Source organism: Phyllobates terribilis, unplaced genomic scaffold (assembly GCF_046119375.1).
Source record: "Phyllobates terribilis strain yellow unplaced genomic scaffold, ASM4611937v1 Scaffold_1__5_contigs__length_1240528914, whole genome shotgun sequence".
Classification (NCBI taxonomy): domain Eukaryota; kingdom Metazoa; phylum Chordata; class Amphibia; order Anura; family Dendrobatidae; genus Phyllobates; species Phyllobates terribilis.
The window spans coordinates 337,135,795-337,162,131 of NW_027362761.1; the positions used below are offsets into that span (position 1 = coordinate 337,135,795).

The 26,337-nt window shown below is 43.7% G+C and overlaps 1 protein-coding gene across 1 annotated transcript in view; it reads right to left on the reverse strand.

Moving 5' to 3' along the window:
* Positions 1-15,077: 15,077 nt before the first annotated feature.
* PIWIL1 (piwi like RNA-mediated gene silencing 1) overlaps positions 15,078-26,337 on the reverse strand; it is a 462,439-nt gene continuing 451,179 nt past the window's right edge. Inside the window, exons 20-21 of the mRNA XM_073676134.1 lie at positions 16,256-16,403; positions 15,078-15,474 (exon numbers count right to left, since the gene is read on the reverse strand). Of these exons, the coding sequence (XP_073532235.1) occupies positions 15,358-15,474; positions 16,256-16,403 (265 nt within the window). The 3' untranslated portion in view covers positions 15,078-15,357. The remainder of the gene's footprint in view (positions 15,475-16,255; positions 16,404-26,337) is intronic.

Here is a 26,337-nt window from a genome sequence, read left to right on the forward strand (position 1 = left end):
CCTTTGGCAAAATGGGTCAGAAGAGAGATTTGACGGGCTCTGAAAAGTCCAAAATTGTGAGATGTCTTGCAGAGGGATGCAGCAGTCTTGAAATTTCCAAACTTTTGAAGCGTGATCACCGAACAATCAAGCGTTTCATGGCAAATAGCCAACAGGGTCGCAAGAAGCGTGTTGGCCAAAAAAGGCGCAAAATTACTGCCCATGAATTGAGGAAAATCAAGCATGAAGCAGCCAAGATGCCATTTGCCACCAGTTTTGCCATATATCAGAGCTGCAACGTTACTGGAGTATCAAAAAGCACAAGGTGTGCGATACTCAGGGACATGGCCAACGTAAGGAAGGCTGAAAAACGACCACCTTTGAACAAGAAACATAAGAAAAAACATCAAGAATGGGCCAATAAATATCTTAAGACTGGTTTTTCAAAGGTTTTATGGACTGATGAAATGAGAGTGACTCTTGATGGGCCAGAGGCTGGATCAGTAAAGGGCAAGGGCAGAGAGCTCCACTCCGACTCAGACGCCAGCAAGGTGGAGATGGGGTACTGGTATGGGTTGGTATCATCAAAGATAAACTTGTGGGAACTTTTCGGGTTGAGGAAGGAGTGAAGCTCAACTCCCAGACCTACTGCCAGTTTCTGGAAGACAACTTCTTCAAGCAGTGGTACAGGAAGAAGTCGGTATCATTCAAGAAAAACATGATTTTCATGCAGGACAATGCTCCATCACATACATCCAACTACTCCACAGCGTGGCTGGCCGGTAAAGGTCTAAAAGAAGAAAAAATAATGACATGGCCCCCTTGTTCACCTGATCTGAACCCCATAGAGAACCTGTGGTCCATCATAAAATGTGAGATCTACAGGGAGGGAAAACAGTACACCTCTCGGAACAGTGTCTGGGAGGCGGCTGCACGCAATGTTGATCGAAAACAGACCAAGCAACTGACAGAATCTATGGATGGAAGGCTGTTGAGTGTCATCATAAGAAAGGTGGCTACATTGATCACTAATTTTTTTGTTTTTGCATATCAGAAATGATTATTTCTAAATTTTGTGCACTGATATTGGTTTACCTGGTGAAAATAAACAAGTGAGATGGGATTATATTTGGTTTTTATTAAGTTGCCTAATAATTCTGCACAGTAATAGTTACCTGCACAAACAGATATCCTCCTAAGATAGCCAAATCTAAAAAAAAACCCACTCCAACTTCCAAAAATATTAAGCTTGGATATTTATGAGTCTTTTGGATTGATTGAGAACATAATTGTTGATCAATAATAAAAATAATCCTCTAAAATACAACTTGCCTAATAATTCTGCACACAGTGTATATTTGGGGGTGCTTTTCTGCAAAGGGGACAGGATGACTCCACCGTATTGAAGGGAAGATGGATGGGGACATGTATCAAAAGATTTTGGCCAACAACTTCCTTCCCTCAGTAAGAGCATTCACGATGGGTTGTGGCTGGGTCTTCCAGCATGACAATGATCTGAAACACACAGCCAGGGCAACTAAAGAGTGGCTCCGTAAGAAACATTTCAAGGTTCTGCCGCTGCCTAGCCAGTCTCCAGACCTGAATGCAATAGAAAATCTTTGGAGGGAGCTGAAACTCAATGTTGCCCAGTGACATCTTTGAAACCTGAAAATCTGGAGAAGATCTGTATGGAGGAGTGGGCCAAAATTCCTGCTGCAGTGTGTGCAAATTTGGTCAAGAACTACACGAAACATCTGACCTCTGTAACTGCAAACAAAGGTTTCTGTACCAAATATTAAGTTGTTTTTCTAATGTATCAAATACTTATTTCATGTAATAAAATTCAAGTTAATTATGTAAAAATCCTACAATGTGATTTTCTGGATTTTTTTTAAGATTCTGTCTCTCACAGTTGAAGCGTACCTATGATAAAAATTACAGACCTCTCAATTCTTTAATGGTGTGAAAACTTTCAAAATCGGCAGTATATCAAATACTTATTTTCTCCACTGTATATGATTACATAGCAGGGCTTAGAACGAAGTAGCACGATTTGACTTATGGAGCTCAGATTTTGCTGGAATAGTAGTGGGTGCCTTTTGCGTGCCCTTAACCCCTTTGCAACCCATGCCGTATTAGTACGCACATTTGCGTACCCCCCGTTCAGTGAGGGCTGCTGCGCTGAGCCCTCACTGAACCGAGCACATGTCAGCTGATTCTTACAATCTCCGACAGCGGCATTTAACGCGCGCTTCCGAGTAGCGAGTCATAAGCCCCGCCCATCAGCGACCCCATCACATGATCGCGGGTCACCGAAGGGTGGACATGACAACCCAGGGTCTGCAGCAGACGCCTGTGGTTGTCATGATCTGGTCGCTATGAGCGCCACCTAGTGGTCGGCGCTCATAGCACAGGACCATTTCTGCTGCATGCAGGGGATCTGCTCGTCCCCTGTATGTAGCAGAGCCGATCGGATAGTGGCTGCTTCTAGTCTCCTATGGAGACTATTGAAGCAAGCAACAGGTGAAAAAGCACCTTCTCATTTAAAGATTTTTCTGTATTTTCATGACTTTGAAAATTGTACATTCACACTGAAGGCATCAAAACTATGAATTAACACACGTGGAATTATATACTTAACAAAAAAGTGTGAAACAACTGAAAATATGTCTTATATTCTAGGTTCTTCAAAGTAGCCACCTTTTGCTTTGATGACTGCTTTGCACACTCTTGGCATTCTCTTGATGAGCTTCAAGAGGTAGTCACCGGAAATGGTTTTCACTTCACAGGTGTGCCCTGTCAGGTTTAATAAGTGGGATTTCTTGCCTTATAAATGTGGTTGGGACCATCAGTTGTGTTGTGCAGAAGTCTGGTGGATACACAGCTGATAGTCCTACTGAATAGACAGTTAGAATTTGTATTATGGCAAGAAAAAAGCAGCTAAGTAAAGAAAAACGAGTGGCCATCATTACTTTAAGAAATGAAGGTCAGTCAGTCCGAAAAATTGGGCAAACTTTGAATGTGTCCCCAAGTGCAGTTGCAAAAACCATCAAGCGCTACAAAGAAACTGGCTCACATGAGGACCGCCCCAGGAAAGGAAGACCAAGAGTCACCTCTGCTTCTGAGGATAAGTTTATCCGAGTCACCACCCCCAGAAATCGCAGGTTAACAGCAGCTCAGATTAGAGACCAGGTCAATGCCACACAAGAGTTCTAGCAGCAGACACATCTCTTCAACAACTGTTAAGAGGAGACTTTGTGCAGCAGGCCTTCATGGTAAAATAGCTGCTAAGAAACCACTAAGGACAGGCAACAAGCAGAAGAGACTTGTTTGGGCTAAAGAACACAATGAATGGACATTAGACCAGTGGAAATCTGTGCTTTGGTCTGATGAGTCCAAATTTGAGATCTTTGGTTCCAACCACCGTGTCTTTGTGCGACGCAGAAAAGGTGAACGGATGGACTCTACATGCCTGGTTCCCACCGTGAAGCATGGAGGAGGAGGTGTGGGGGTGCTTTGCTGGTGACACTGTTGGGGATTTATTCAAAATTGAAGGCATACTGAACCAGCATGGCTACCACAGCATCTTGCAGCGGCATGCTATTCCATCCGGTTTGCGTTTAGTTGGACCATCATTTATTTTTCAACAGGACAATGACCCCAAACACACCTCCAGGCTGTGTAAGGGCTATTTGACCAAGAAGGAGAGTGATGGGGTGCTACGCCAGATGGCCTGGCTTCCACAGTCACCAGACCTGAACCCAATCGAGATGGTTTGGGATGAGCTGGACCGCAGAGTGAAGGCAAAAGGGCCAACAAGTGCTAAGCATCTCTGGGAACTCCTTCAAGATTGTTGGAAGACCATTTTCGGTGACTACCTCTTGAAGCTCATCAAGAGAATGCCAAGAGTGTGCAAAGCAGTCATCAAAGCAAAAGGTGGCTACTTTGAAGAACCTACAATATAAGACATATTTTCAGTTGTTTCACACTTTTTTTGTTAAGTATATAATTCCACATGTGTTAATTCATAGTTTTGTTGCCTTCAGTGTGAATGTACAATTTTCATAGTCATGAAAATACAGAAAAATCTTTAAATGAGGTGTGTCCAAACTTTTGGTCTGTACTGTATATAAACAAACCATATTGTCAATTTTGCTACTTTTTTTGTTACTTTAACACACTAAAAATGAATTTTTTTTATAAAAAAAAAAATCTTTTTTTGGCCAGCTCTAACTTTTTTATTTTTCAGTTGACAGCTGTGTGAGGGTTTTTATTTTTGGATCATTTGAAGTTTTTATTGGTAGCAATTTGGGATACATAACATTTTTTGATTTCTTTAAGGCTAGTTTCACAATACTGTGCTCCATGCTGAGCACTTATGTCGTGGTTTCCCTCTACATCACTAAAATATGTGATTCAGACAAAACCCCAACATAATCATACACTATAACAAGGCAGATGTTACTTTGGATTGTATACCAGCAGTATCCTGTCTCTTTAGGCATACACACAATTGACGTCTACAACACTTTAGTACACTAAAAAGACAGACACCACCCGAACACAGGCCAGACAAGAGCAGGGCTGTGGAGTTGGTAAGCCAAACGCCAAACCTCCGACTCCACGACTCCCTCATACATGGCTCATTTTTAAGTGATAAATTTACTGTAGCACAGATTCATCTCAGCTAAAAGTCTAGACCAGGGGTCTCAAACTCAGCTGGGCATATGGGCCGCACACGGAAAAAATTTAATTTGGGGGGCCGCATTATTTCCATGACAAAGTGACATTTTTAGTGATACCATTTTATTTTCTATACGCCTTTTGAACTGGTCATCTTGCAGACATGGTCTCCCCTCCAGGTCCCCCATCTTGCAGACATGGTCTCCCCTCCAGGTCCCCCATCTTGCAGACATGGTCTCCCCTCCAGGTCCCCCATCTTGCAGAAATGGTCTCCCATCCAGGTCCCCCATATTGCAGACATGGTCTTCCCTCCAGGTCCCCATATTGCAGACATGGTCCCCCATATTGCAGACATGGTCTCCCATCCAGGTCCCCCATATTGCAGACATGGGCCCCCATCCTGGTCCTTATCTTGCAGACATGTCCCCCATCCAGGTCCCCCCATACTGCGCACAGGGTCCCCCCCATACTGCGCACAGGGTCCCCCCCATATACTGCGCACAGGGTCCCCCCCCCCCCATACTGCGCACAGGGTCCCCGTCCCCCCCATGCTGCGCACAGGGTCCCCCCCCCCATACTGCGCACAGGGTCCCCGTCCCCCCCCCATACTGCGCACAGGGTCCCCGTCCCCCCATGCTGCGCACAGGGTCCCCCCCATACTGCGCACAGGGTCCCTGTCCCCCCAATACTGCGCAGAGGGTCCCCCCCCCCCCAATACTGCGCACAGGGTCCCCGTCCCCCCTATACTGCGCACAGGGTCCCCATCCCCCCCATACTGCGTTCAGGGTCCCCGTCCCCCCATACTGCATTCAGGGTCCCCGTCCCCCCATACAGCGCAGTGCCCCGTCCCCCCATACTGCGCTCAGGGTCCCCGTCCCCCCATACTGCGTTCAGGGTCCCCGTCCCCCCATACAGCGCACAGTGCCCCGTCCCGCCATACTGCGCTCAGGGTCCCCGTCCCCCCATACTGCGCTCAGGGTTCCCGTCCCCCCATACTGAGCTCAGGGTCCCCGTCTCCCCATACTGCGCTCAGGGTCCCCGTCTCCCCATACTGCGCTCAGGGTCCCCGTCTCCCCATACTGCGCTCAGGGTCCCCGTCCCCCCATACTGCGCTCAGGGTCCCCGTCCCCCCATACTGCGCTCAGGGTTCCCGTCCCCCCATACTGAGCTCAGGGTCCCCGTCTCCCCATACTGCGCTCAGGGTCCCCGTCTCCCCATACTGCGCTCAGGGTCCCTGTCCCCTCATACTGTGCTCAGGGTCCCCATCCCCCCATACCGCGCTCAGGGTCCCCGTCCCCCCATACTGCGCTCAGAGTCCCCGTCCCCCCATACTGCGTTCAGGGTCCCCGTCCCCCCATACAGCGCACAGTGCCCCGTCCCGCCATACTGCGCTCAGGGTCCCCGTCCCCCCATACTGAGCTCAGGGTTCCCGTCCCCCCATACTGAGCTCAGGGTCCCCGTCCCCCCATACTGCGCTCAGGGTTCCCGTCCCCCCATACTGAGCTCAGGGTCCCCGTCTCCCCATACTGCGCTCAGGGTCCCCGTCTCCCCATACTGCGCTCAGGGTCCCCGTCCCCCCATACTGCGCTCAGGGTCCCCGTCCCCCCATACTGCGCTCAGGGTTCCCGTCCCCCCATACTGAGCTCAGGGTCCCCGTCTCCCCATACTGCGCTCAGGGTCCCCGTCTCCCCATACTGCGCTCAGGGTCCCCGTCCCCTCATACTGTGCTCAGGGTCCCCATCCCCCCATACCGCGCTCAGGGTCCCCGTCCCCCCATACTGCGCTCAGGGTTCCCGTCCCCCCATACTGAGCTCAGGGTCCCCGTCTCCCCATACTGCGCTCAGGGTCCCCGTCCCCTCATACTGCGCTCAGGGTCCCCATCCCCCCATACCGCGCTCAGGGTCCCCGTCCCCCCATACTGCGCTCAGAGTCCCCGTCCCCCCATACTGCGTTCAGGGTCCCCGTCCCCCCATACAGCGCACAGTGCCCCGTCCCCCATACTGAGCACAGGTCCCTTGTGCAGTATTTCACATGACAGAGAAAAAAAAAAAAGATTCTCACCTGTCCTCCGTTCCCTCGGCGTCCTTTCTGCACCTGTGGCTCGCAGGCACAGACCCCATAACGATCACGGCTCTCTCCAGCAGCCGCGGACATCAGCACTGTAGAGCAGCGTATTAACGCGCAGAGACTGGCTCTCTGCACAGCAATACCAGTGTCAGCCGCCTGCCTATCAGAGGTCAGCAGCTGACTTCTGCGCATGGCAGTGACGTCATACGCCGCTGCGCTGGGACGCAGATGTCAGCTGCTGGCCTCTGATAGGCCGGCGACTGACACTGGTATTGCTGTGCAGAGAGCCGGTCTCTGCGCGGCAATGCGCTGCTCTACAGCGCTGATGTCGGAGGCTGCTGGAGATAGAAACACAGACATAAGTGCTCGGTGTAAAGCACAGGAAGAATATGAACCTAACTTTAATCTGTTTTTTTTTTGGGGGGGGGGGGGGGGGAGTTCAGGAATTCTTTTGTTACACTGTCTACAGTGCAATATAAGCGGTAAGACAGCTTCTTTGGGTCAGTACGAATAAAGCAATACCATATTTAGTGTGGGGGAGTGGTTTTGTTACTTTTGCTAAATATAAACAAAAAAACAAAACCTTTTTATAAAAAAAAAATTTCTGCCATATTATGAACTATAAGGCTATGTGCCCACGATGCAGAAATGCTCAGGATTTTTTCCCGAGGGTTTCCGCATCTCCCTGGCAGAAAAAAACGCATGCGGATTGTACATGTGTTTTCCTGCCAGGGACATGCGGAAATGAAGAGTTATTCATTGACATTTCCGCATGCGGATTGTACATGTGTTTTCCTGCCAGGGACATGCGGAAATGGAGCGGTTACCCACTGACATTTCCGCATGCGGATTGACAAGCGCTTTCCAAGCGATTAGCATCACTTGGAAAGTGCTTGTGACAACTAGGTCACACTATATAAATCCATGCAAACTGCATGAATTTATATAGTGTGACCCGAGAGAGTGGTTAAAAATAAAAAAATAAATATATACTTACCCTCCGATGGCCCGCGCTGGCTTGCTTCGCTCGGTGCCGGCAGCGGTGGATTGAAAGACCTGCCGACGTCAGCATCGCGTGACCCGTCACATGACTCTGACGTCAGCGCAGGTCCTTCAATCCACTGCAAAGTGCCGGGAAGCAAGGAGGAGCGCAGCGTGGGCCGCCGGAAGGTAAATATACATTTATTTTTTATTTTATTCTTTTTTTTCACAGATTTTTTAATGGTACCTGGGTGTGGATGAGACTCTCCTCTCATCTACACCCGGGTACCATCCGCACATTAGAACGCACTAATTAAGCAAGTACAGATGCAGTCTTGCGGAATTGGTGCGTTCCAATGCAAATCAATGGCGGCAAAAAAGCAGCATTTCAGCAAAATAATTGGTAGTGCTGCGTTTTTTTCCGCAATGATAATCCGCAGCGGAAATTTCCGCAGCATGTGCACAGCACATGCGGATTATCATTGGGGAACATTGCAGCCCTTCTACCATGCGTTTTTAATGCGTTTCTGCAGCTGCAAAAACGCTGCAGAAACGCATTAAAAACGCATCGTGGGCACACAGCCTAAGGGTTTGGTGTTTATGGAATGACAAAGTTTTTATTTGTACCACTTTGGAGTACATAACATTTTTGAATTGTTTTTTCATTCGGGTTTATTGGACACAGGATGAACAGAAAATAGAAATTTTTGAATTATTTGTATTTATTTTTTTAACGCTATTCACTTTGCTTAGTTCCACTACGGGGCTTGTACTCGTAATGATCCCATTGCTGATATCATACACAGTAATGATGCCTCCCCTCGAATCTCCCGTCATATTCCTGTAAAAAAAAATGCGCCTGCTGAGATCTGCCAGCCGATATCTGGCGACAATAGGGAATTTTTCCTATTGGTTTCTTTTGATCTCTGTGATAAATCCTATCACAGTGTTCAAAAGCTAAAAAAATAATAAATCAAATCCCTCTTTGTCACCCCCTTGGTTAGATAAAAATTATAAAATAAAAAAATATTTTTTTCCATTCTTTGCTGTTAGGGTTGGAGTTCGGATAAGGGTTTTGCTAGGGTTCGGATTAGGTTTGTAGTTAGGATTGGAATTTTCTTCAAAAGTAAAGCAAAAAAATGATGACAATATGACGACTAGTGTTGAGCAATGCTCGCTACTTGAGTTGGCATCGGGTGTTCGAGTGACATGCTCAAGTCCCTGCCCCCATGTTTCGCAGCTGTTATACAGCCAAAATAATAAAAAACAAACCACGAGGATTGCTTGCCATGCGTGGGCAATCCCTGCATGTATTTTTTTGGATGTCTAACAGAGCGAAATATGTGGGAGGGGACTCCAGCATTTGCAATACTCAATGCATACCCGAACACCGGATGCAAACTCAAGTAGCGAGCACTTTCGCTGAGCACTAGTGACAACATATTCAAAATGATGACCTAATGTTATCAAATTCTGTCATCTGGGTTCAAAATGCTCACTACACCCCAGGGCTGTGTAGTTGGTGTACATTTTGGTGGAGTCGGAATAAAGTGGACCGACCCCAACTCCTATATAATAAATTGGGTACAGTAGTTCAATGCAGTTTGTGGGCAATATTTTTTTCATAAGAATTTGGGAAAGTTATGAAATGTCCTATAAAATGTCTGTCCTATTCCTGATATAAGGGTATAGACTTTTAGCTGAGATGAGTCTGTGCTACAGTACATTTATCACTTAAACATGAGCCATGTATGAGGGAGTCGGTGTCATGGAAATTGAGGAGTCGGAGATTTGGCTTACCAACTCCACAGCCCTGCCTTAAAGAGAGAAAAAATAGCTGCTAAACTTTTATTCTTCTTTCTTACTTTTATTATCTTCTACAGTAACATTCTAACAAAATAAAGGGAGGTTTAAAAAACGATACTGACATAAAGTTGACATATGGGAAATGTTATTAACTTTTATTGTGTAGTATATCTATTTAGTGAAAGGGTATAAACATTCAAAGTTTGAAAATTGCTAATATTCTGAAATCTGTCAAATTTCTAAAATTTGATAGAAGCTTGAGAAACCGTTATCTGTTTTTCTTGTTGTGTACCGTATTTTCAGACTACAAGATGCGCTGGACCAAAAGACGTGCTCAAATTTTGGGGAGGAAATATTTTCTTTTTTTAAATGTTAAAATGGGAGTCTGTCTTATAGTCTGAATTTACCTTACCTGGGGGAGGTGGTGGCGGTGAAGTGGGGTCACAGGAGTCATGATCACTGCTGCAAGCATCCTGAGTGGGGCGATGCTGTGGGTCCAGGACTGGGAGGAGGGGGTGTTCCGGCGGTGTGAGGCAGCGGGCCCTGGGTTTCAAGAAAATATTGGTGGTGAGGCAGGAGCAGAGTCCCCACTCTGCACTGCTGGGACACCCCATCCTCCCAGCCCAGGGCCTGCAGCATCGTCCCTGCCTTCTGTGACCACCACTCACCCCCAAGTTAAGCTACATTCGGACTATAAGATGCACCCATATTTTTCTCGCAAATTTTGGGTAGAAAAAGTGAGTCTTCTAGTCTGAAAAGTACGACAATCAAAATACTGATGGTAAAAACTGACATTAGCCAAACACTAATTCTGATCCAAGACACATGAAAATTGGTCTGTTTCTTGCCCACACAAAAAAAATCACTGTCTGAATGATGCAGTTTTTTCATGTACTATGTGTTACATGTGCTACTGTGTTCTATCCAATTTTTTCCCAAATATAACCTGTACCCATCCATGGTGCTGTTCAAATGACTGTCCATAAAAAAAAAAAATCACAGTCCCTTTTTGATCCGAGTCAAGGATCAAAATTACCTATACAAGTCTATGGGTCTGTGAAAATCACAGACAGCAAACGTATGGCATTACTGTGCTGTCCGTGATCAACATTATATTGTGTAGGAGAAGCTTTGCAATTGATTTATTTTTTCTCACAAGAAAACCACTGGTTAAACTCTGATGATAAAAACAGACATAATGATGAAACTCAGACCAGAAAAATGACTGACATCTGAATGAGGTCTAATTGTCAGTTTTCCCTCAGGGCAATTCTGGTGTTGATGGAAATTAACTGCTGTGATTTCTTCCATACAGTAGTCTCCCTATCTCATAAGCAACATGGATATTATGCAGAGAGAACACAAATTGAACAAAGCAAATCATATATACTAACTTGGAAGGGTGAAATAAACACTGTAGTGCAGCAGTGATACATATTTGCTTGGAAAAATGGCAGACCATTCGGAAATAAGCAGAAAAACTAAAAGAACACCGAACAAAGGGTCAAAGAGACATCAGGGACATAGGTGGATAGAATAAAATACCTTTATTAATCAATGTGGTATATGGTGGCACTACGGAAGAAGAGTGCCACCAACCAAGAACAAAAACCACAATAGGGTTTGTGGTTAGCCACTTATGTGTTTGGTTAACTGATCACAACATAGCATTACACACTCTACACTATTGGCAGCCTTGTGTCACTATTCATATATTGAAATGTACGACATACTGGGTTTCTTTCTGTATGGTCCTTGATTCACTGTTTTTATAATATTATGTATTGTTTTTATCAAGTGCGGGCACTCTTCTTCGGTAGTGCCACCATATACAACCCCTGGCAAAAATTATGGAATCACCGGGCTCGGAGGATGTTCATTCAGGTATTTAATGTTGTTGAAAAAAAGCAGATCACAGACATGGCACAAAACTAAAGTCATTTCAAATGGCAACTTTATGGCTGTAAGAAACACTAAAAGAAATCAAGAAAAAAAATGTGGTACTCAGTAAGGGTAATTTTTTTCAGACCAAGCAGAGGGAAAAAATTATGGAATCACTCAATTCTGAGGAAAAATTATGGAATCATGAAAAACAAACACAGAAAAGAACACTCCAATACATCACTAGTATTTTGTTGCACCACCTCTGGCTTTAATAACAGCTTGCAGTTTCTGAAGCATGGACTTAATGAGTGACAAACAGTACTCTTCATCAATCTGGCTCCAACTTTCTCTGATTGCTGTTGCCAGATCAGCTTTGCAGGTTGGAGCCTTGTCATGGACCATTTTCTTCAACTTCCACCAAAGATTTTCAATTGGATTGAGATCCGGACTATTTGCAGGCCATGACATTGACCTTATGTGTCTTCTTTCAATGAATGTTTTCACCGTTTTTGCTCTATGGCAGGATGCATTATCATCTTGAAAAATGATGTCATCATCCCCAAACATCCTTTCAGTTGATAGGATAAGAAAACTGTCCAAAATATCAATGTAAACTTGGGCATTTATTGAAGATGTAATGACAGCCATCTCCCCAGTGCCTTTACCTGACATGCAGCCCCATATCATCAATGACTGTGGAAATTTGCATGTTCTCTTCATGCAGTCATCTTTATAAATCTCATTGGAACGGCACCAAACAAAAGTTCCAGCATCATCACATTGCCCAATGCAGATTCGCGATTTATCACTGAATATGACTTTCATCCAGTCATAGTCCACAAATGCTTTTCCTTAGCCCATTGTAATCTTGATTTTTTCTGTTTAGGTGTTAATGATGACTTTTGTTTAGCTTTTCTGTATGTAAATCCCATTTCCTTTAAGCGGTTTTGTAGCATCGGCGTCCCTGCCCTCTGCTAGCCAGGGACGCCGTCCCTCTCACCTCCGCGCTCCTCACGTGGGTCCCTCCAGCGCTCCTCTCTCTGTCGTCGCAGGGGCGTCCCTGCCCCATGTCAGACAGGGACACCGTCTCTCTCGCCCCGGCTCGGCTTCTCCCTGCGCTCTGTTCCCTGCTGTGGCCGGCGCGCGTTCCTCCTCCAGCAGAGTGCTTAGGGCGCGAACGCACTCCCCCCCCTCTTAAAGGGACTGCGCGCGTCTTCCTAAATGTCCCCGGCCAATGGCCAGAGGACTTCCCACATTTAAGGCACCTCCTCCAAAATGGAGGTGCCCGAGCAACAGTTGTCGCACTGTGTCTTCACCTCTGCTTCAGCCCTCAGGTCCCTCCGCTAGCCTGACTAGTCCAGCCTGATTTCTACCTGCTTACCTGGAAGCACCTGCCAGCACCCGCTGAGTTTATCTACCTGCTTACCTGGAAGCACCTGCCAGCACCCGCTGAGTTTATCTACCTGCTTACCTGGAAGCACCTGCCAGCACCCGCTGAGTTTATCTACCTGCTTACCTGGAAGCACCTGCCAGCACCCGCTGAGTTCATCTACCTGCTTATCCGGTAGCACCCGCCAGCACCTGCCGCGGCTATCCTCCTGCTTACCCGGAAGCACCTGCCAGTACCTGCCGTGTCTATCTGCCCGCTGGGTTGAAGGTCCCTGCCTGCTTACCCAGAGACTGTCCCCGTCACTTGCCGTGACCACCTGCCTGTCTACCCAGAGACTGTCCCCGTCACTTGCCGTGACCACCTGCCTGTCTACCCAGAGACTGTCCCCGTCACTTGTCGTGACCACCTGCCTGCTTACCCAGCGACTGTCCCCGTCACTGGCTGTGACTACCTGCTTGCCTTCCCTGGGAGTCACCCGCTTCCTTACAAGGACTTCCCCTTTGTATTGCAGCTCAGAGGTTCCACCTCCCGGACCCGTTACAGGTTTCTTACAGTTTGGTCACAGACATTGACTCCAGTTTCCTTCCATTCGTTCCTCATTTGTTTTGTTGTGCATTTCCTGTTTTGGAGACATATTGCTTTAAGTTTCCGGTCTTGACGCTTTGATGTCTTCCTTGGTCTACCAGTATGTTTGCCTTTAACAACCTTCCCATGTTGTTTGTATTTTAGACACAGCTGACTGTGAACAACCAACATCTTTTGCAACATTGCATAATGATTCACCTTATTTTAAGAGGCTGATAATCCTCTCCTTTGTTTCAATTGACATCTCTCGTGTTGGAGCCATGATTCATGTCAGTCCACTTGGTGCAACAGCTCTCCAAGGTGTGATCACTCCTTTTTAGATGAAGACTAACGAGCAGATCTAATTTGATGCAGGTGTTAGTTTTGGAAATGAAAATTTACAGGGTGATTCCATAATTTTTTTCCTCAGAATTGAGTGATTCCATATTTTTTTCCCTCTGCTTGGTCTGAAAAAAATTACCCTTACTGAGTACCATATTTTTTTCTTGATTTCTTTTAGTGTTTCTTAAAGCCATAAAGTTGCCATTTGAAATGACTTTAGTTTTGTGCCATGTCTGTGATCTGCTTTTTTTCAACAACATTGAACAACTGAATGAACATCCTCCGAGACCGGTGATTCCATAATTTTTGCCAGGGGTTGTATATACCACATTGTTTAATAAAGGTATTTTATTCTATCCACCTATGTCTCTTTGACCTTTTGTTCAGTGTTCTCCTTTTGAGCTTTATGGATATTATGCAGAAGTACTGATCAAGTATAGCTATGAATCCAGAACTAGGGTGAGCTAAAAAGTGCACTAAAAAACACAGTAGCAGCATCTCCATACAGTACCAGTTGAAACATTTGTTTATGAAATGGTATTCCTTGTTCTTATTGGAATGTGCACATTGTATATTCAGACAAAAGGTGAAAAACCACAAATGAACACACATGTAAACAGGAGTAAAGAAACACGTGAAACAAACCAAAAATATGTGTTAAACCTTAAATTCCTCAAAATATCCTGATTTTACTCTGAAGACTGCTTTACACACCCATGGCATTCCGCGAAACAGCTTCATCAAGGTGAAGCTGGCCGGGGGCCATGCTGGAATAGTCAAGTTTCTCACTACCGTTACAAGCTGGATTTCAAACTATATTTTCTCTAAAATGTTGCTGTGTTTCAAAGTAAATCATACTTAGCTACATTCTGTATTGTGTAAATTAATATCATCTGTCTAGGAATAATAAGAATAGAGTGGAACCCTTCTTTTAAATGCTGCTGGTAATCTCTAATCAGGTTTAAATCCCCTAAGGGGGGTTTTACAGTAGTGGATGTGCTAGCTGATTAACACAGTGTAGAGTAGGCTCAGCTCCTGATCTATACACCAGTGTACTATTACATCCTTGGGAGAGAAGGGTTCCATCTCCATGCCTTTTTTTCATCATCAGATAAAATCTAACTTACACAAAACAGATAATAGATCCACAAAACAATAGTGCATTTAAAGAGGAAAAATTAAAACCTATGAGACCCTTACATGTACTCAAATTGAGAATGAATAAAATGTAAAAAAATAAACACAAATCCAAGCAGAAAGTTTCAATAAATCAACTTTATATTTACTTAAAACAGCAATGTGCAGAAAGTAATTTTCAACAAGCTAAAGGAATCCTATTATTTTGAGAACAAAATAAAACATTTATCATGTTTCTGATCTTACAAATTAACTTTTGAGAAGAAATATTGTTTTATATATCCAGTTCATGCTATTTTTCCATAGCATATGAACTCAATACAAATTTATCAGTTGTCAAGTGGAACGGTACAAAACTTTATTTTGAATTACAATGGCCAAAAGCTTAAGGTACAGTAAGAAAAAAACTTGGCTGTTTTAGATACATGCCACACCAGTATTTCTATTTTTTTTTACAGCTCCTATGTTAAAATAAAAATAGAAATATAGCTTTAACTCAATAAACAAACACAAGCTCTGTGAAGTTACAGGTAGAAGAGCCGGTCAGCAAGAGACACATGTGGTTCTTTGTGTACACTCTGTCCCACCAAAAAGGCTAACTTATGGGCGTATTGACAAGGTGCAGGAACTCGGATGACTCCCTGGGAAATAAAACAAACAAACAAGAGAAATGGGATTCAGATGTCAGAAAGTGTGCTGTATGTTATAATAGCAGGATAGTTATATTATACTAAATGGAGGCTCAATGCTATCGCATCGGGAGGGTGGTAATGTCACGCTGCGCTCTGCCTGCTCACGCCGCGCTCTGCCTGCTCATATCACTGTGCTCTGCCTGCTCATACCGCTCCCGCTGTGCTCTCCCTGCTCATACTGCTCTGCTGTGCTCTCCCTGCTCATACCGCTCTGCTATGCTGCCCTGCCTGTTGACGCCGCTTGACACCGCTCTGCCCTGCTCCTTTTCCCTGTTCCTGTATCACGTCTTCTCAGACCAATCATTCAGTTTAATGAGGCTATGTTGTATCAAGATCTAGTGCGGTAGTAAGCTCTGAATTGTACAGGTGCAAAGCTGAGTTTGTCGCTTGGTTCTGTGACGTCACTGCATAAGACTACAGGGAATCCTACAGTCTCATAGATCTTATAGTACAAAGGTTGTCTGCTGAAATTCTGCCTGAGGAATCCCTGACATTAGATACGGCAGTCAGTGAACCATTCGGCTAATCCCGAAGGCGGCGTGTTCACGACGGTGTTCCGCTGGTGGTACCGCGCAAGAGGCTGGTACCACCAGCGGTTTCCATATTGAGACACCCATCACTAGGGTGTCCCAATATGGCGGTCGACGAACTTCCGCCGCTTGGAATTCTGGGATCCGGACCGAATAGGATGTGAAGACATTACAGGGTAAGTATATATTAAGATACTCACAGGCCAGTTGTAGTAAAGATGGCACAATTTGTATGTCAGTCTCTGCATGTAGTCTGGTTTCAAGGTTCCAGTGTCGAACACAACATTGTAGTGAGTAGGAGAAACGGTGCCTTGTCTCACTGATTGGCTGATTATGAAGAAATCATACCTAAAGCAGGAAGGCATAAAATTAATTTAAAACACCTTCCCTTTGCTTAAGTATTGTATTCAAACATTTAGGTATCACAGATGAAATTTCTGATACTCCAATAAAAAAAATATGTAGCTCAAAACAATCAAATCAAAAAGAGCAATACATAGTACTGTGTAAATGTTTTAGGCAGATGTGGAAAACATGCTGCATATTAAGAATACTCACAAAAATAGAAGTGTTAATAATTTAATTTTATTTATCAACAAAATGCAAAGTGAATGAACAAAAGAGAAATCTAAATCAAATCAATATTTGGTGACCACCAAAACAGCATCAATTTTTCTAGGTACACTTGAACACAGTTTATTAAGGAACTCAGCAGGGAGGTTGTTCCAAACATCTTGGAGAACTAACCACAGATCTTGCTTACACAAATAAACTTTTGTCTCTTTGTGTAATACCAGACGGACTGTCACGCAAGGTGTGGGAAGGAACAAGTGTACAACGACGGGAAGAGGGGGAAGGGAGCCCAACAACTAGGGAACTGGGAGTGAAGACCCCTAGGTAGATCTAATATCACCCTGACTACCCTAGCATCCCTATATAGGTTCCATAACTATCGACGAGCAGGAAACCTAATCCCTGAATGTCACTAGAGCTAGGCCCTAGGAAGGGAGGGGGGGGGAGTTGGGGAACTCTAGTCAGTCCCCACTGTAACTACTTACAACAAGGTAAACAAACAAAGGGGATACACTTAGCTTGAGAAGACACCAGAGAGATAAGTAGGTCCAATAATCTAGCTGACTATTACTACTCCAATCAAGGACAGAGGAACATAGAACTATCACCGGCGACTCTCTGAGTTTTTAACTACCAAGCAAGGGTGTGTCAATTAGCAGCAGAAGGTGGAGGTCGCTGCTGGGTCCTAAAGGAAGGATATCACTACACTACAGAGATAAGAGGATCAAGAAGGCATCTGCAATGCCAAGCGCAGTGACCTTCTACAGCCGGATCCAGAGCGAGCGTCTGTCACACTTGGTACACCCATGACACTGACTTGATGTTGATAATCAGGGCAGTGTGGGGGCCATATCATCAAGCCCAGGAATCCTTGTTCTACTTTATACTCTTAATGACATTGGTTGTATGTTTGGGGTCTTTGTTCTGATGTAGAATACATTTAAAGGCAATCAAATACCTCTCTGATAGCATTGTTTTATGGATCTGCCTGTGTTTCTCAGCGATGAGGTAACCAAGAAGTGGGCAACAATCAGGACCAAAGACGCAAGGAAATTTAGTGCAGCATGTGAAAGACACATCATGCTTACTTCCCTTCGAAATTGGAAGATGTCCAGCTGTGTCACAAACTCAAAACTGGCAAACAGTGGGATACAACTGCACCGATTTACAGTTCAGAAGAAGTCTGGCCAGAAGTGGTCTTCGTTGAACACTTTTTGGCAAAAAATACATACCTACCTCATACATTGAGACTAGGCCAAATGACTCAAATGTGCACAAAAACGTAAGAACTGGGGTGCAGAAAAATAAAAGTCAGTGTATTGGACTGATGATGAGTCAATATTTTCCTATAATACAAGGTAGTTTGTTTTCTGAAGGGATGGAGAGTGGTACAATGAGTGTCTGAAAGCAACAGTGAAGCATGGTGGAGGGTCCTTGCACGTTTGGGGCTGCATTTCAACAAATGGAGTTGGGGATTTGATTAAGATTAATGGTGTCCCCAATGCTGAAAAATACAGGCAGATACTTATTATTCTGACAGTGACCCGAAACATACAGCCAGTGTCATTAACCCCTAGCTGAAGCATTGCTATGTATAATAATAGCCAAGGTGATCGGAAGATCGTAGCTTCAAGTCTCCTAAATTTAGTAAAAGTATTTTTTTTAAAAAAAAAAACCCACAAAAGTTCAAGTCACTCTCCTGTTACTCTATTGAAAAAATAAATAAATACATATAAAAAGTACACATATTTGGTATTGCTGCATCCAGAAATGTCCGATCTATCCAAATATAAAATAAATTAATCCGATCGGTAAAGGCACGAGAAAAAAAATCTAAATGCAAGAGTTACGTTTTTTTGGCCACCGCAACATTGCAATAAAATGCAATAACAGAAGATCAAAACATTGTATCTACTCCAAAATGGTATCAATAAAAAAAAATCAGCTCAGGGTGCAAAAAATAAGCCTTCACACAGCCCCAGATACCGAAAAATGGAGACTTTACGAGTCTCGGAAAATGGAGACAAACGTAAAAACTTTTTTTTATACAAATTTCGGTGAATTTTTTTTCACCACTTAAAAAATAAAACTATACATGTTTGGTATCTGCGTACTCATACTGCCCTGGGGAATCATAGTGACAGGTCAGTTTTACAATATAGTGAACATGGTAAATAAAAAACCTCAAAAAACTATTGTGGAATTGCACTTTTTTTTGCAATTTCACCGCACTTGGAATTTTTTTCTCATTTTCCAGTAAACTATATGGTAAAATCAATGGTGCCATTCAAAAGTACAACTGGTCCCGCAAAAAACAAGACCTCATACGGCTACATTGATGGAAATATAAAAAAGTTATGGCTCTTGGAAGAAGGGGAGAAACAAAAAAAATAAACCCCCCAAAAAAAAGGAAAATGGCCATGGCGTTAAGAACTACCGCATTTTTCAGACGATAAGACGCACTTTTTTCCTCCAAAATTTTGGAGGAAAGTGGGAGGTGGGTCTTATAGTCCAAATACATATGTATACTAATGCTGTGGGTGGAGAGGCAGTGGGGCACAGGAGGCAGCAGCTGCCTGCTGCAGCTTACACTGTGCCCGCTACTAAAGAAAATGAATATTCTCTGCTCCCCACGCCCAGGGGCGGAAACGCTTAAAAAACGCATAGTAGGCACACAGCCTAACAGCCACGGGTGGAATCGCGATCCACCCGTGGCTGTTAACTAGTGAAATGCCGCTGTCAATCTCTGACAGCGGCATATAACATTGCCGCACCGGTAGCGCATCACTAGTTCTGCCCATCGGCACCTGTGTCACATGACCGCGGGTTACCGATAGGTTGGCATTACAACCCGGAGTCTGCAGGATGCTGTCATTGCCAGGATGCTATGAGCGCCGCCCACAGCAAGTGAGCACTTTTGCTACACACAGCAGGGCTGAGGCCCCGCCGTGTGCACGACAGGCAAATGGATGATGGCAGCTTCTAGTCTCCCATGGTGACTATTGAAGTAGGTAAAAAGTAAAAAAAAAATGTTTTTAAAAATATTAACAAAATAATTTAAAAATTCAAATTACCCCCCCTTTTGACCTATTCATAATAAAACAATTTTAAAAAAATCAAATCTACACATATTTGGTATTGCCACATTCAGAATCGCCCGATCTGTCAATATATAAGAAGAATTAATCGGATCGGTAAACAGCATAACGAGAAAAAAAAATCAAAACGCCAGAATTCCGGTTATTTGGTCGCCGCAACATTGCAATAACAAGTGATCAAAAGATCATATCTACCCCAAAATGGTATCAATAAAAACGTCAGCTCGCAAAAAATAAGCCCTCACCCGGCCCCAGATCCCAAAAAAAAGGAGACGCTACGGATCTCTGAAAATTGCGCCTTTTTTTTTTTTGCAAACTTTGGATTTTTTTCCCCACCACTTAAATAAAATAAAAAAGAACCTATACATGTTTGTTATCTATGAACTCGTAATGACCTGGGAAATCATAATGGCCGGTTAGTTTTAGAACTTAGTGAACATGGTAAAAAACAAAAACAAAACAATTGTGGAATTGCACTTTTTTTGCAATTTCACCGCACTTTGATCCCCCCCCCCTTTTCCAGTACAAGATATGGTGAAACCAATGCTGTCGTTCAAAAGTACAACTCGTCCCGCAAAAAAAGAAGCTCTCACATGGAAATGTGATGGAAAAATAAAAAAGTTATGGCTCTGGGAAGGCAAGGAGCGAAAAACTAAAACGCAAAAACCCAAGGTTGCGAAGGGGTTAAAACGGTCTCAATATTTAATCCCTGCAGTGAACATTGTAAAAGAAATTGTTTTTAAAAGTAAAAACAATGATTTTTTATCAATACAGCTCAATAAAATGTGATTTGACCTATCTAAACTATTAATATGGACATACCGGTTATAGACTGCTGAAAAAGTCCTACCTGTATGCCTCATATCAGATGCCTTGTTAATTTTATCACCTTATGTAAAGACCTCTTCCAGGCTACAGGGAGGACACTGCCTTGAAGACAACTCTGCCTCCAGAGCTTATTAAAAATGACAGGGAAGTAACCAGTGTGATATGTAATGGCCGCTCTCCTTATCTCACTGCAGAGCTGTGTGTGAATATACCAGACTCCTCTGCAGGTTCCTCTCATCTTCCATCTCACAGGCAGACGGGGCTGCAATATTGTCACAATACAACAGAGTTCAGAGAGTTGCAAAAAATGTGTTTGCAAGAAGGCAGATTTCAGTTCTCCTGTTCTGTGTTAGTCACTTGTCTCTCCCTGGTAATTCTCCATCATGTAAAATAACCTCTGGAGGCAGTTATCTTCCAGACAACATATTCCACATAGCTACATAAAGTGATAAAAGACAAATTAACAAGTCACTTTTATCAGCAGTATATATAACCTGTATGCCCAAATTAATAGCTTATTACCAGATAGTTTGAAAAACAACTTCGTTAGACCGTGGTCTAATAAGAAACTTTTTTTATTTTGCAGATATAGTTGATATACACTCTAGGGTTTTAGTAACTTTTGAGACTTTACAATTGTACTTTAAAATTCCATTGAACTCCTGTTACTGATATATGCAAATTAGACACTATATGCACTCACAGAAAAACCAAAGACAAGCAAAATACCCAAATAACTGGAAGTAATATTATATTATTATTAAGTAAATGGATAAATCGCACAGTTCAAAAAAAAATTTTGATAAATAATAAAGGGTATTTAGTTAACATAATTTTAATCAAAATAATGTAAAAGCCATCCTGCCACCTCACGGCAACCCTTATGGGACAGTCCTAACTCTAATATTAAAACTTTACCAGCTGTCAAGTGACATACATATGGATAAGGGCAGAGAGACTGAACCCCTAGTAGAAGCATAGGCCTGATTGGCAGAATGAACCTTTCTGCTCAGAAAAAGGGCGTCCACACCCTTATACGCACTTAAGCACACTAAACTACAAAGAAAAAATCTGAGAGTCTGAACTGAAACGTAAATTGTAGTTTAGTGTGGTTAAGTACATATAAGGGTGTGGCCGCCCTTTGTCTGAGCTGAAAGGTTCATTCTGCCTCTCAGGTCTATGCTTCTACTAGGGGTTCAGTCTCTCCACCCTTATCCATATGTATGTCACTTGACAACTGGTAAGGTTTTAATATTAGAGTTAGAACTGTCCCATAAGGGTTGCAGTGACGTGGCGGGATGGCTTTTACATTATTTTGATTAAAATTATGTTAACTAAATACCCTTTATTATTTATCAATTTTTTTGCACTGTGCGATTTATCCATTTACTTCCGGTTATTTGGGTATTTTGCTTGTCTTTGGTTTTTCTCTGTCTAGTGGCCTTATGTGAACATGCATTTACATTTTGCATGCACATCAATTTACTTTTCAGTTCAGACTCCCAGGTTTTTTCTTTGTAGTTTAGTGTGCTTCAGTGCATATAAGGGTGTGGCCGCCCTTTGAGCTGAAAGGTTCATTCAGCCTCTCAGGTCTATGCTTCTACTAGGGGTTCAGTCTCTCTGCCCTTATCCATATGTATTTCACTTGACAACTGCTAAGGTTTTAATATTAGAGTTAGATCTGTCCCATAAGGGTTGCAGTGACGTGGCGGGATGGCTTTTACATTATTTTGATTAAAATTATGTTAACTAAATACCCTTTATTATTTATCAAATTTTTTTTGCACTATGCGATTTATCCATTTACTTCCAGTTATTTGGGTATTTTGCTTGTCTTTGGTTTTTCTCTGTCTAGTGGCCGTATGTGAACATGCATTTACATTTTGCACGCACATCAATTTACGTTTCAGTTCAGACTCCCAGGTTTTTACTATATGCACTCACTCTTCTACCTTAGGGTGCTTTCACATAGTGTTGTGTGTCCCCGTCGGGGCATACGTCCTAAAATACCCTGCAAAACGGGGTCCGGACGTATGCTCTGACGGGGGCAATAGACAGCAATGGTGACGGCGGAGCGAACGTGCGCTCTGCCGTGCACTTTTTTAGGGAGTGTACGACCACAGAAGGCAGACACTCAGACGTAGGCTGCTGCGTTCTGAGTATACGTCCGGACCCCGTTTTGCAGGGAATTTTAGGACGTATGTCCTGACGGGGACACAGAATGTAATGTGAAAGCACCCTTAAGCCCCAAAGGCTGTTTCCACTTTAATGACCAGGCCAATTTTTACAATTCTGACCACTGTCACTTTATGAGATAATAACTCATCTCACTCATTCTGAGACTGTTTTTTCGTGACATATTGTACTTAATGATAGCGGTAACATTTATTTGATATGACTGGGGTTTATTTGTGAAAAAATGGGAAATTTAGAGAAAATTTTGCAATTTTCAAACTTTGAATTTTCATGCCTTTAAATCAGGGAGATATGTCACACAAAATAGTTAATAAATATAATTTCCCACATGTCTACTTTACATCAACACAATTTTGGAACCACATTTTTTTTTTGTTAGGAAGTTATAATTGTTAAAAGTTGACCAGCGATTTCTAATTTTTCCAATAAAATTTACAAAACCATTTTTTTTAGGGACCACATCACATATGAAGTGACTTTGAGGGGCCTTTATGGCAGAAAATACCCCAAAATTCTAGACACCATTCTAAAAACTCAAGGCGCTCAAAACCACATTTAAGAGGTTTGTTAACCCTTCAGGTGCTTCACAGGAAGTTTTGGAATGTGGAAGAAAACAATGAACATTTAACTTCTTTGTTTTTTTAGGGTATGTGCACACATTCAGGAACTGAAGCAGAAATTTCCTGAGAGTTTTTGACTCTCCCTGGCAGAAAAAATCGCATGCGGATTTACATGCGTTTTTTGAAGAGTTTTTGAGCATCAATGAATGATTTTTAGAGCTAAATAAAGTTGGTGGGACATTGCTTAAGCCCCTGGATTACAATAAGAGCTGGGGTGAGTATATTGGTTCATTTAAATGATTAAAGGATGTGTCTGTTGTATTTCAAATAAAGTGTTTACACTGTGTCTGTGTCTATCTGTTTCTTTACTTTGTTTGGTCATGAAAAGTTCTGATTGACACCTTGTCATCACCAAACAAGAGCTGGGTGTCAGCTAGTTCCATTCACACAATCATCATTAGCATTTCTATTAACCTAATTTGTGCGACTGCTGCGAGATATTTTTCCTTAGCCTGGGAAGGTGCCATTAGGCAAACATTTCCCTGGCCATAATTAACATCTCACAGCTGGTTCGTTAGCCACTAAGCCCCAGATCAGCACTCAGCAGCACTTTGGACACAACGTATTTATGTTGCATCCAAAACGCGGTGTTCTAATGCAGCACTTTTGTTGTCGGTACATGTGAATCCACCAAATATAATGACACTTCAATCGGTCAAAATCAGCAGCGGAGACTAGCGTGTCCGCTACAGAAATTGATACGCTGCGGGTGAGTTTGGGCACATGGCCACGGTCAGGAGCCGCTGCAGGTTTGACGCTGCGTGTATATACAGCGTCAAACCGCAGCGCCCAGATGTTACAGCATAGTGGATGGGATTTCTAGAAATCCCATGTCCGCTATACGTGCATCAGAGGCCGTGAATCACCTGTGGACACTAACATGCGACGCGTCTTTCAGGACCGCAGCATGTCAATTTCTCTTGTGGAGTCGCTAGTCTCCGCAACAGAAATTTGACCACTAGAAAGTATTGAATCAAGTAAATACACATGGTTCAGTGAACACATGTGGATTTACCTGCGTTCAATAGAATGCAACGTTTTGGAAGCAGCAAAAAATTGCATCCAAAGTGCTGCTACGTCTGAATTATGGGCACAAAGCCTAAAATTAAAAAAAAAAAATGGCGTGGGCTCCCGCATCAATTTTATAACCAGCAGAAAGAAAGTCGACCGCTGGGGGCTGATATTAGTAGCCGCGGAAGGGGCCAGTAGCCAACAATGTTCCCTGGCTATTAATATCAGCCCACAGCTGTATGTTCAGCCTTTACTGGCTAGATTACAGGGGAACCTCAGAAAAAAATTGATGTGAGGTCCCCCTATAAAATCTAGCCAGCAAAGGCTAAACTAGACAGCTGCGGGCTGATATTAATAGCCAGGGAAGGGGCCATGAATACTAGCCTCCTCCGCGGCTATTAATATCACCCCTCAGCAGTCCCAGAAATGGCGCATCCATAAGATGCACCAAATCTGGCACTTAGCTTCGCTCTTCCACGCTGCCCTGTAGCGGTGGCAGGGGGTAATGGGACTAGGGTTCACATCAACCTTGTATTGGCGGCTGACGTAAAGCCCAGGTTAGTAATGGAGAGTGTCTATAAGACACCCCCATTACTAACCGCGTAGTAGTAAAATGATCGGCGCATTTTCAATAAAAGACAAGGCCAGAATAAAGAATTTAAATGAAATAAAACAAACATGGTTTTAAATTTTTTTTTATTACCCGTCTCCGTGAAGCCCTCGATCTCCTGAAAAAAAACAAGCAACAATATTCCTCACCTGTCCGCCGTCAACGACGTAATCCACATAACGCCAAGGTCCCACGACGATACGGATCATTTCTACAGCCGTGACATCAGCAATCACTGATGTCACAGCTGTCTACAGCACTGTATACTGACAGGGGTGTAAAATCTATCAGTATACAGTGCTGCAGGAGAGGTCACTGGGGTTCATCAGCTGATGAGCCCCAGTGAGCTAGAGAGAGCGTTGGAAAATTCTTGTGAATCTTCCCACGCTCAGCATCAGCTGATTGGTCGTGAGCACGATCAGCTGATTAACGGCTTTAGCAATCAGCTGATGGTCACTTGACCATCAGCTGATTGCTGCGGCACTGATCACCTGATGGTTGCATGACCATCAAGTGATCAGTGACATCACCGCAGGTCCTGGAAGTACACTGCGGGGTGTGAGCCCGCGCCGCGCAGTGTACAGAGAGCCACCGACGGGACAGCATAGCCCAGAATGACACCAGGGGCCGCCGGAGAGGCGAGTATGAAGGTTTATTTTTTTATTTTTACTTTTTGATTCTTTTTACACTGCCGCTGGCACGCAGGCTGGGAGAAGCAGGCTGCTGCTTCTCCCATCCACGCTGCTCTCGCTGTTATCAGCCAGAGCAGCGGTCAGATGAGAGGAGCAGCAGTCTCCTCTCCCGACCCGGGTACCAGCCGCGGTGCGATTTTGAGCCTATTGTTCTACATTGAAACGCAGCAAATCCGCATGTATATATATTATACATTCGGGTTTGATGCGATTCAATGCAAGTCAATGGGCGAGATTTCGCCGCGAAATCGGCGCCTAAATTGGTTGTGCTGCGGTTTATGCCGCAATGTTAATTCGCAACGTAAATTTCAGCATCATGTGCACAACACTTGCGGATTATCATTTCTGTACATGGCAGACCTCATACAAAGCAGCTTTAATGCGTTTCTGAGGCGTTTTTTCCACCGCGGAAACGCATTAAAACCGCATTGTGTGAACTTAGCCTTACAAAAATATTACTTTAGATGCAATTTTTTTTATTTTCGCAAGGGTAACAGCCAAAATTTGTTATGCAATTTCTCCTGAGCACGCCGATACCCCATATGTGGGGGAAATCACTGTTTGGGCGCACGGCAGGGCTCGGAAGGGAAGAAGTGCCATTTGACTTTTTGAATGTAAAATTGTGGGAAAGACTAAGTGCAACACGAAGGGATG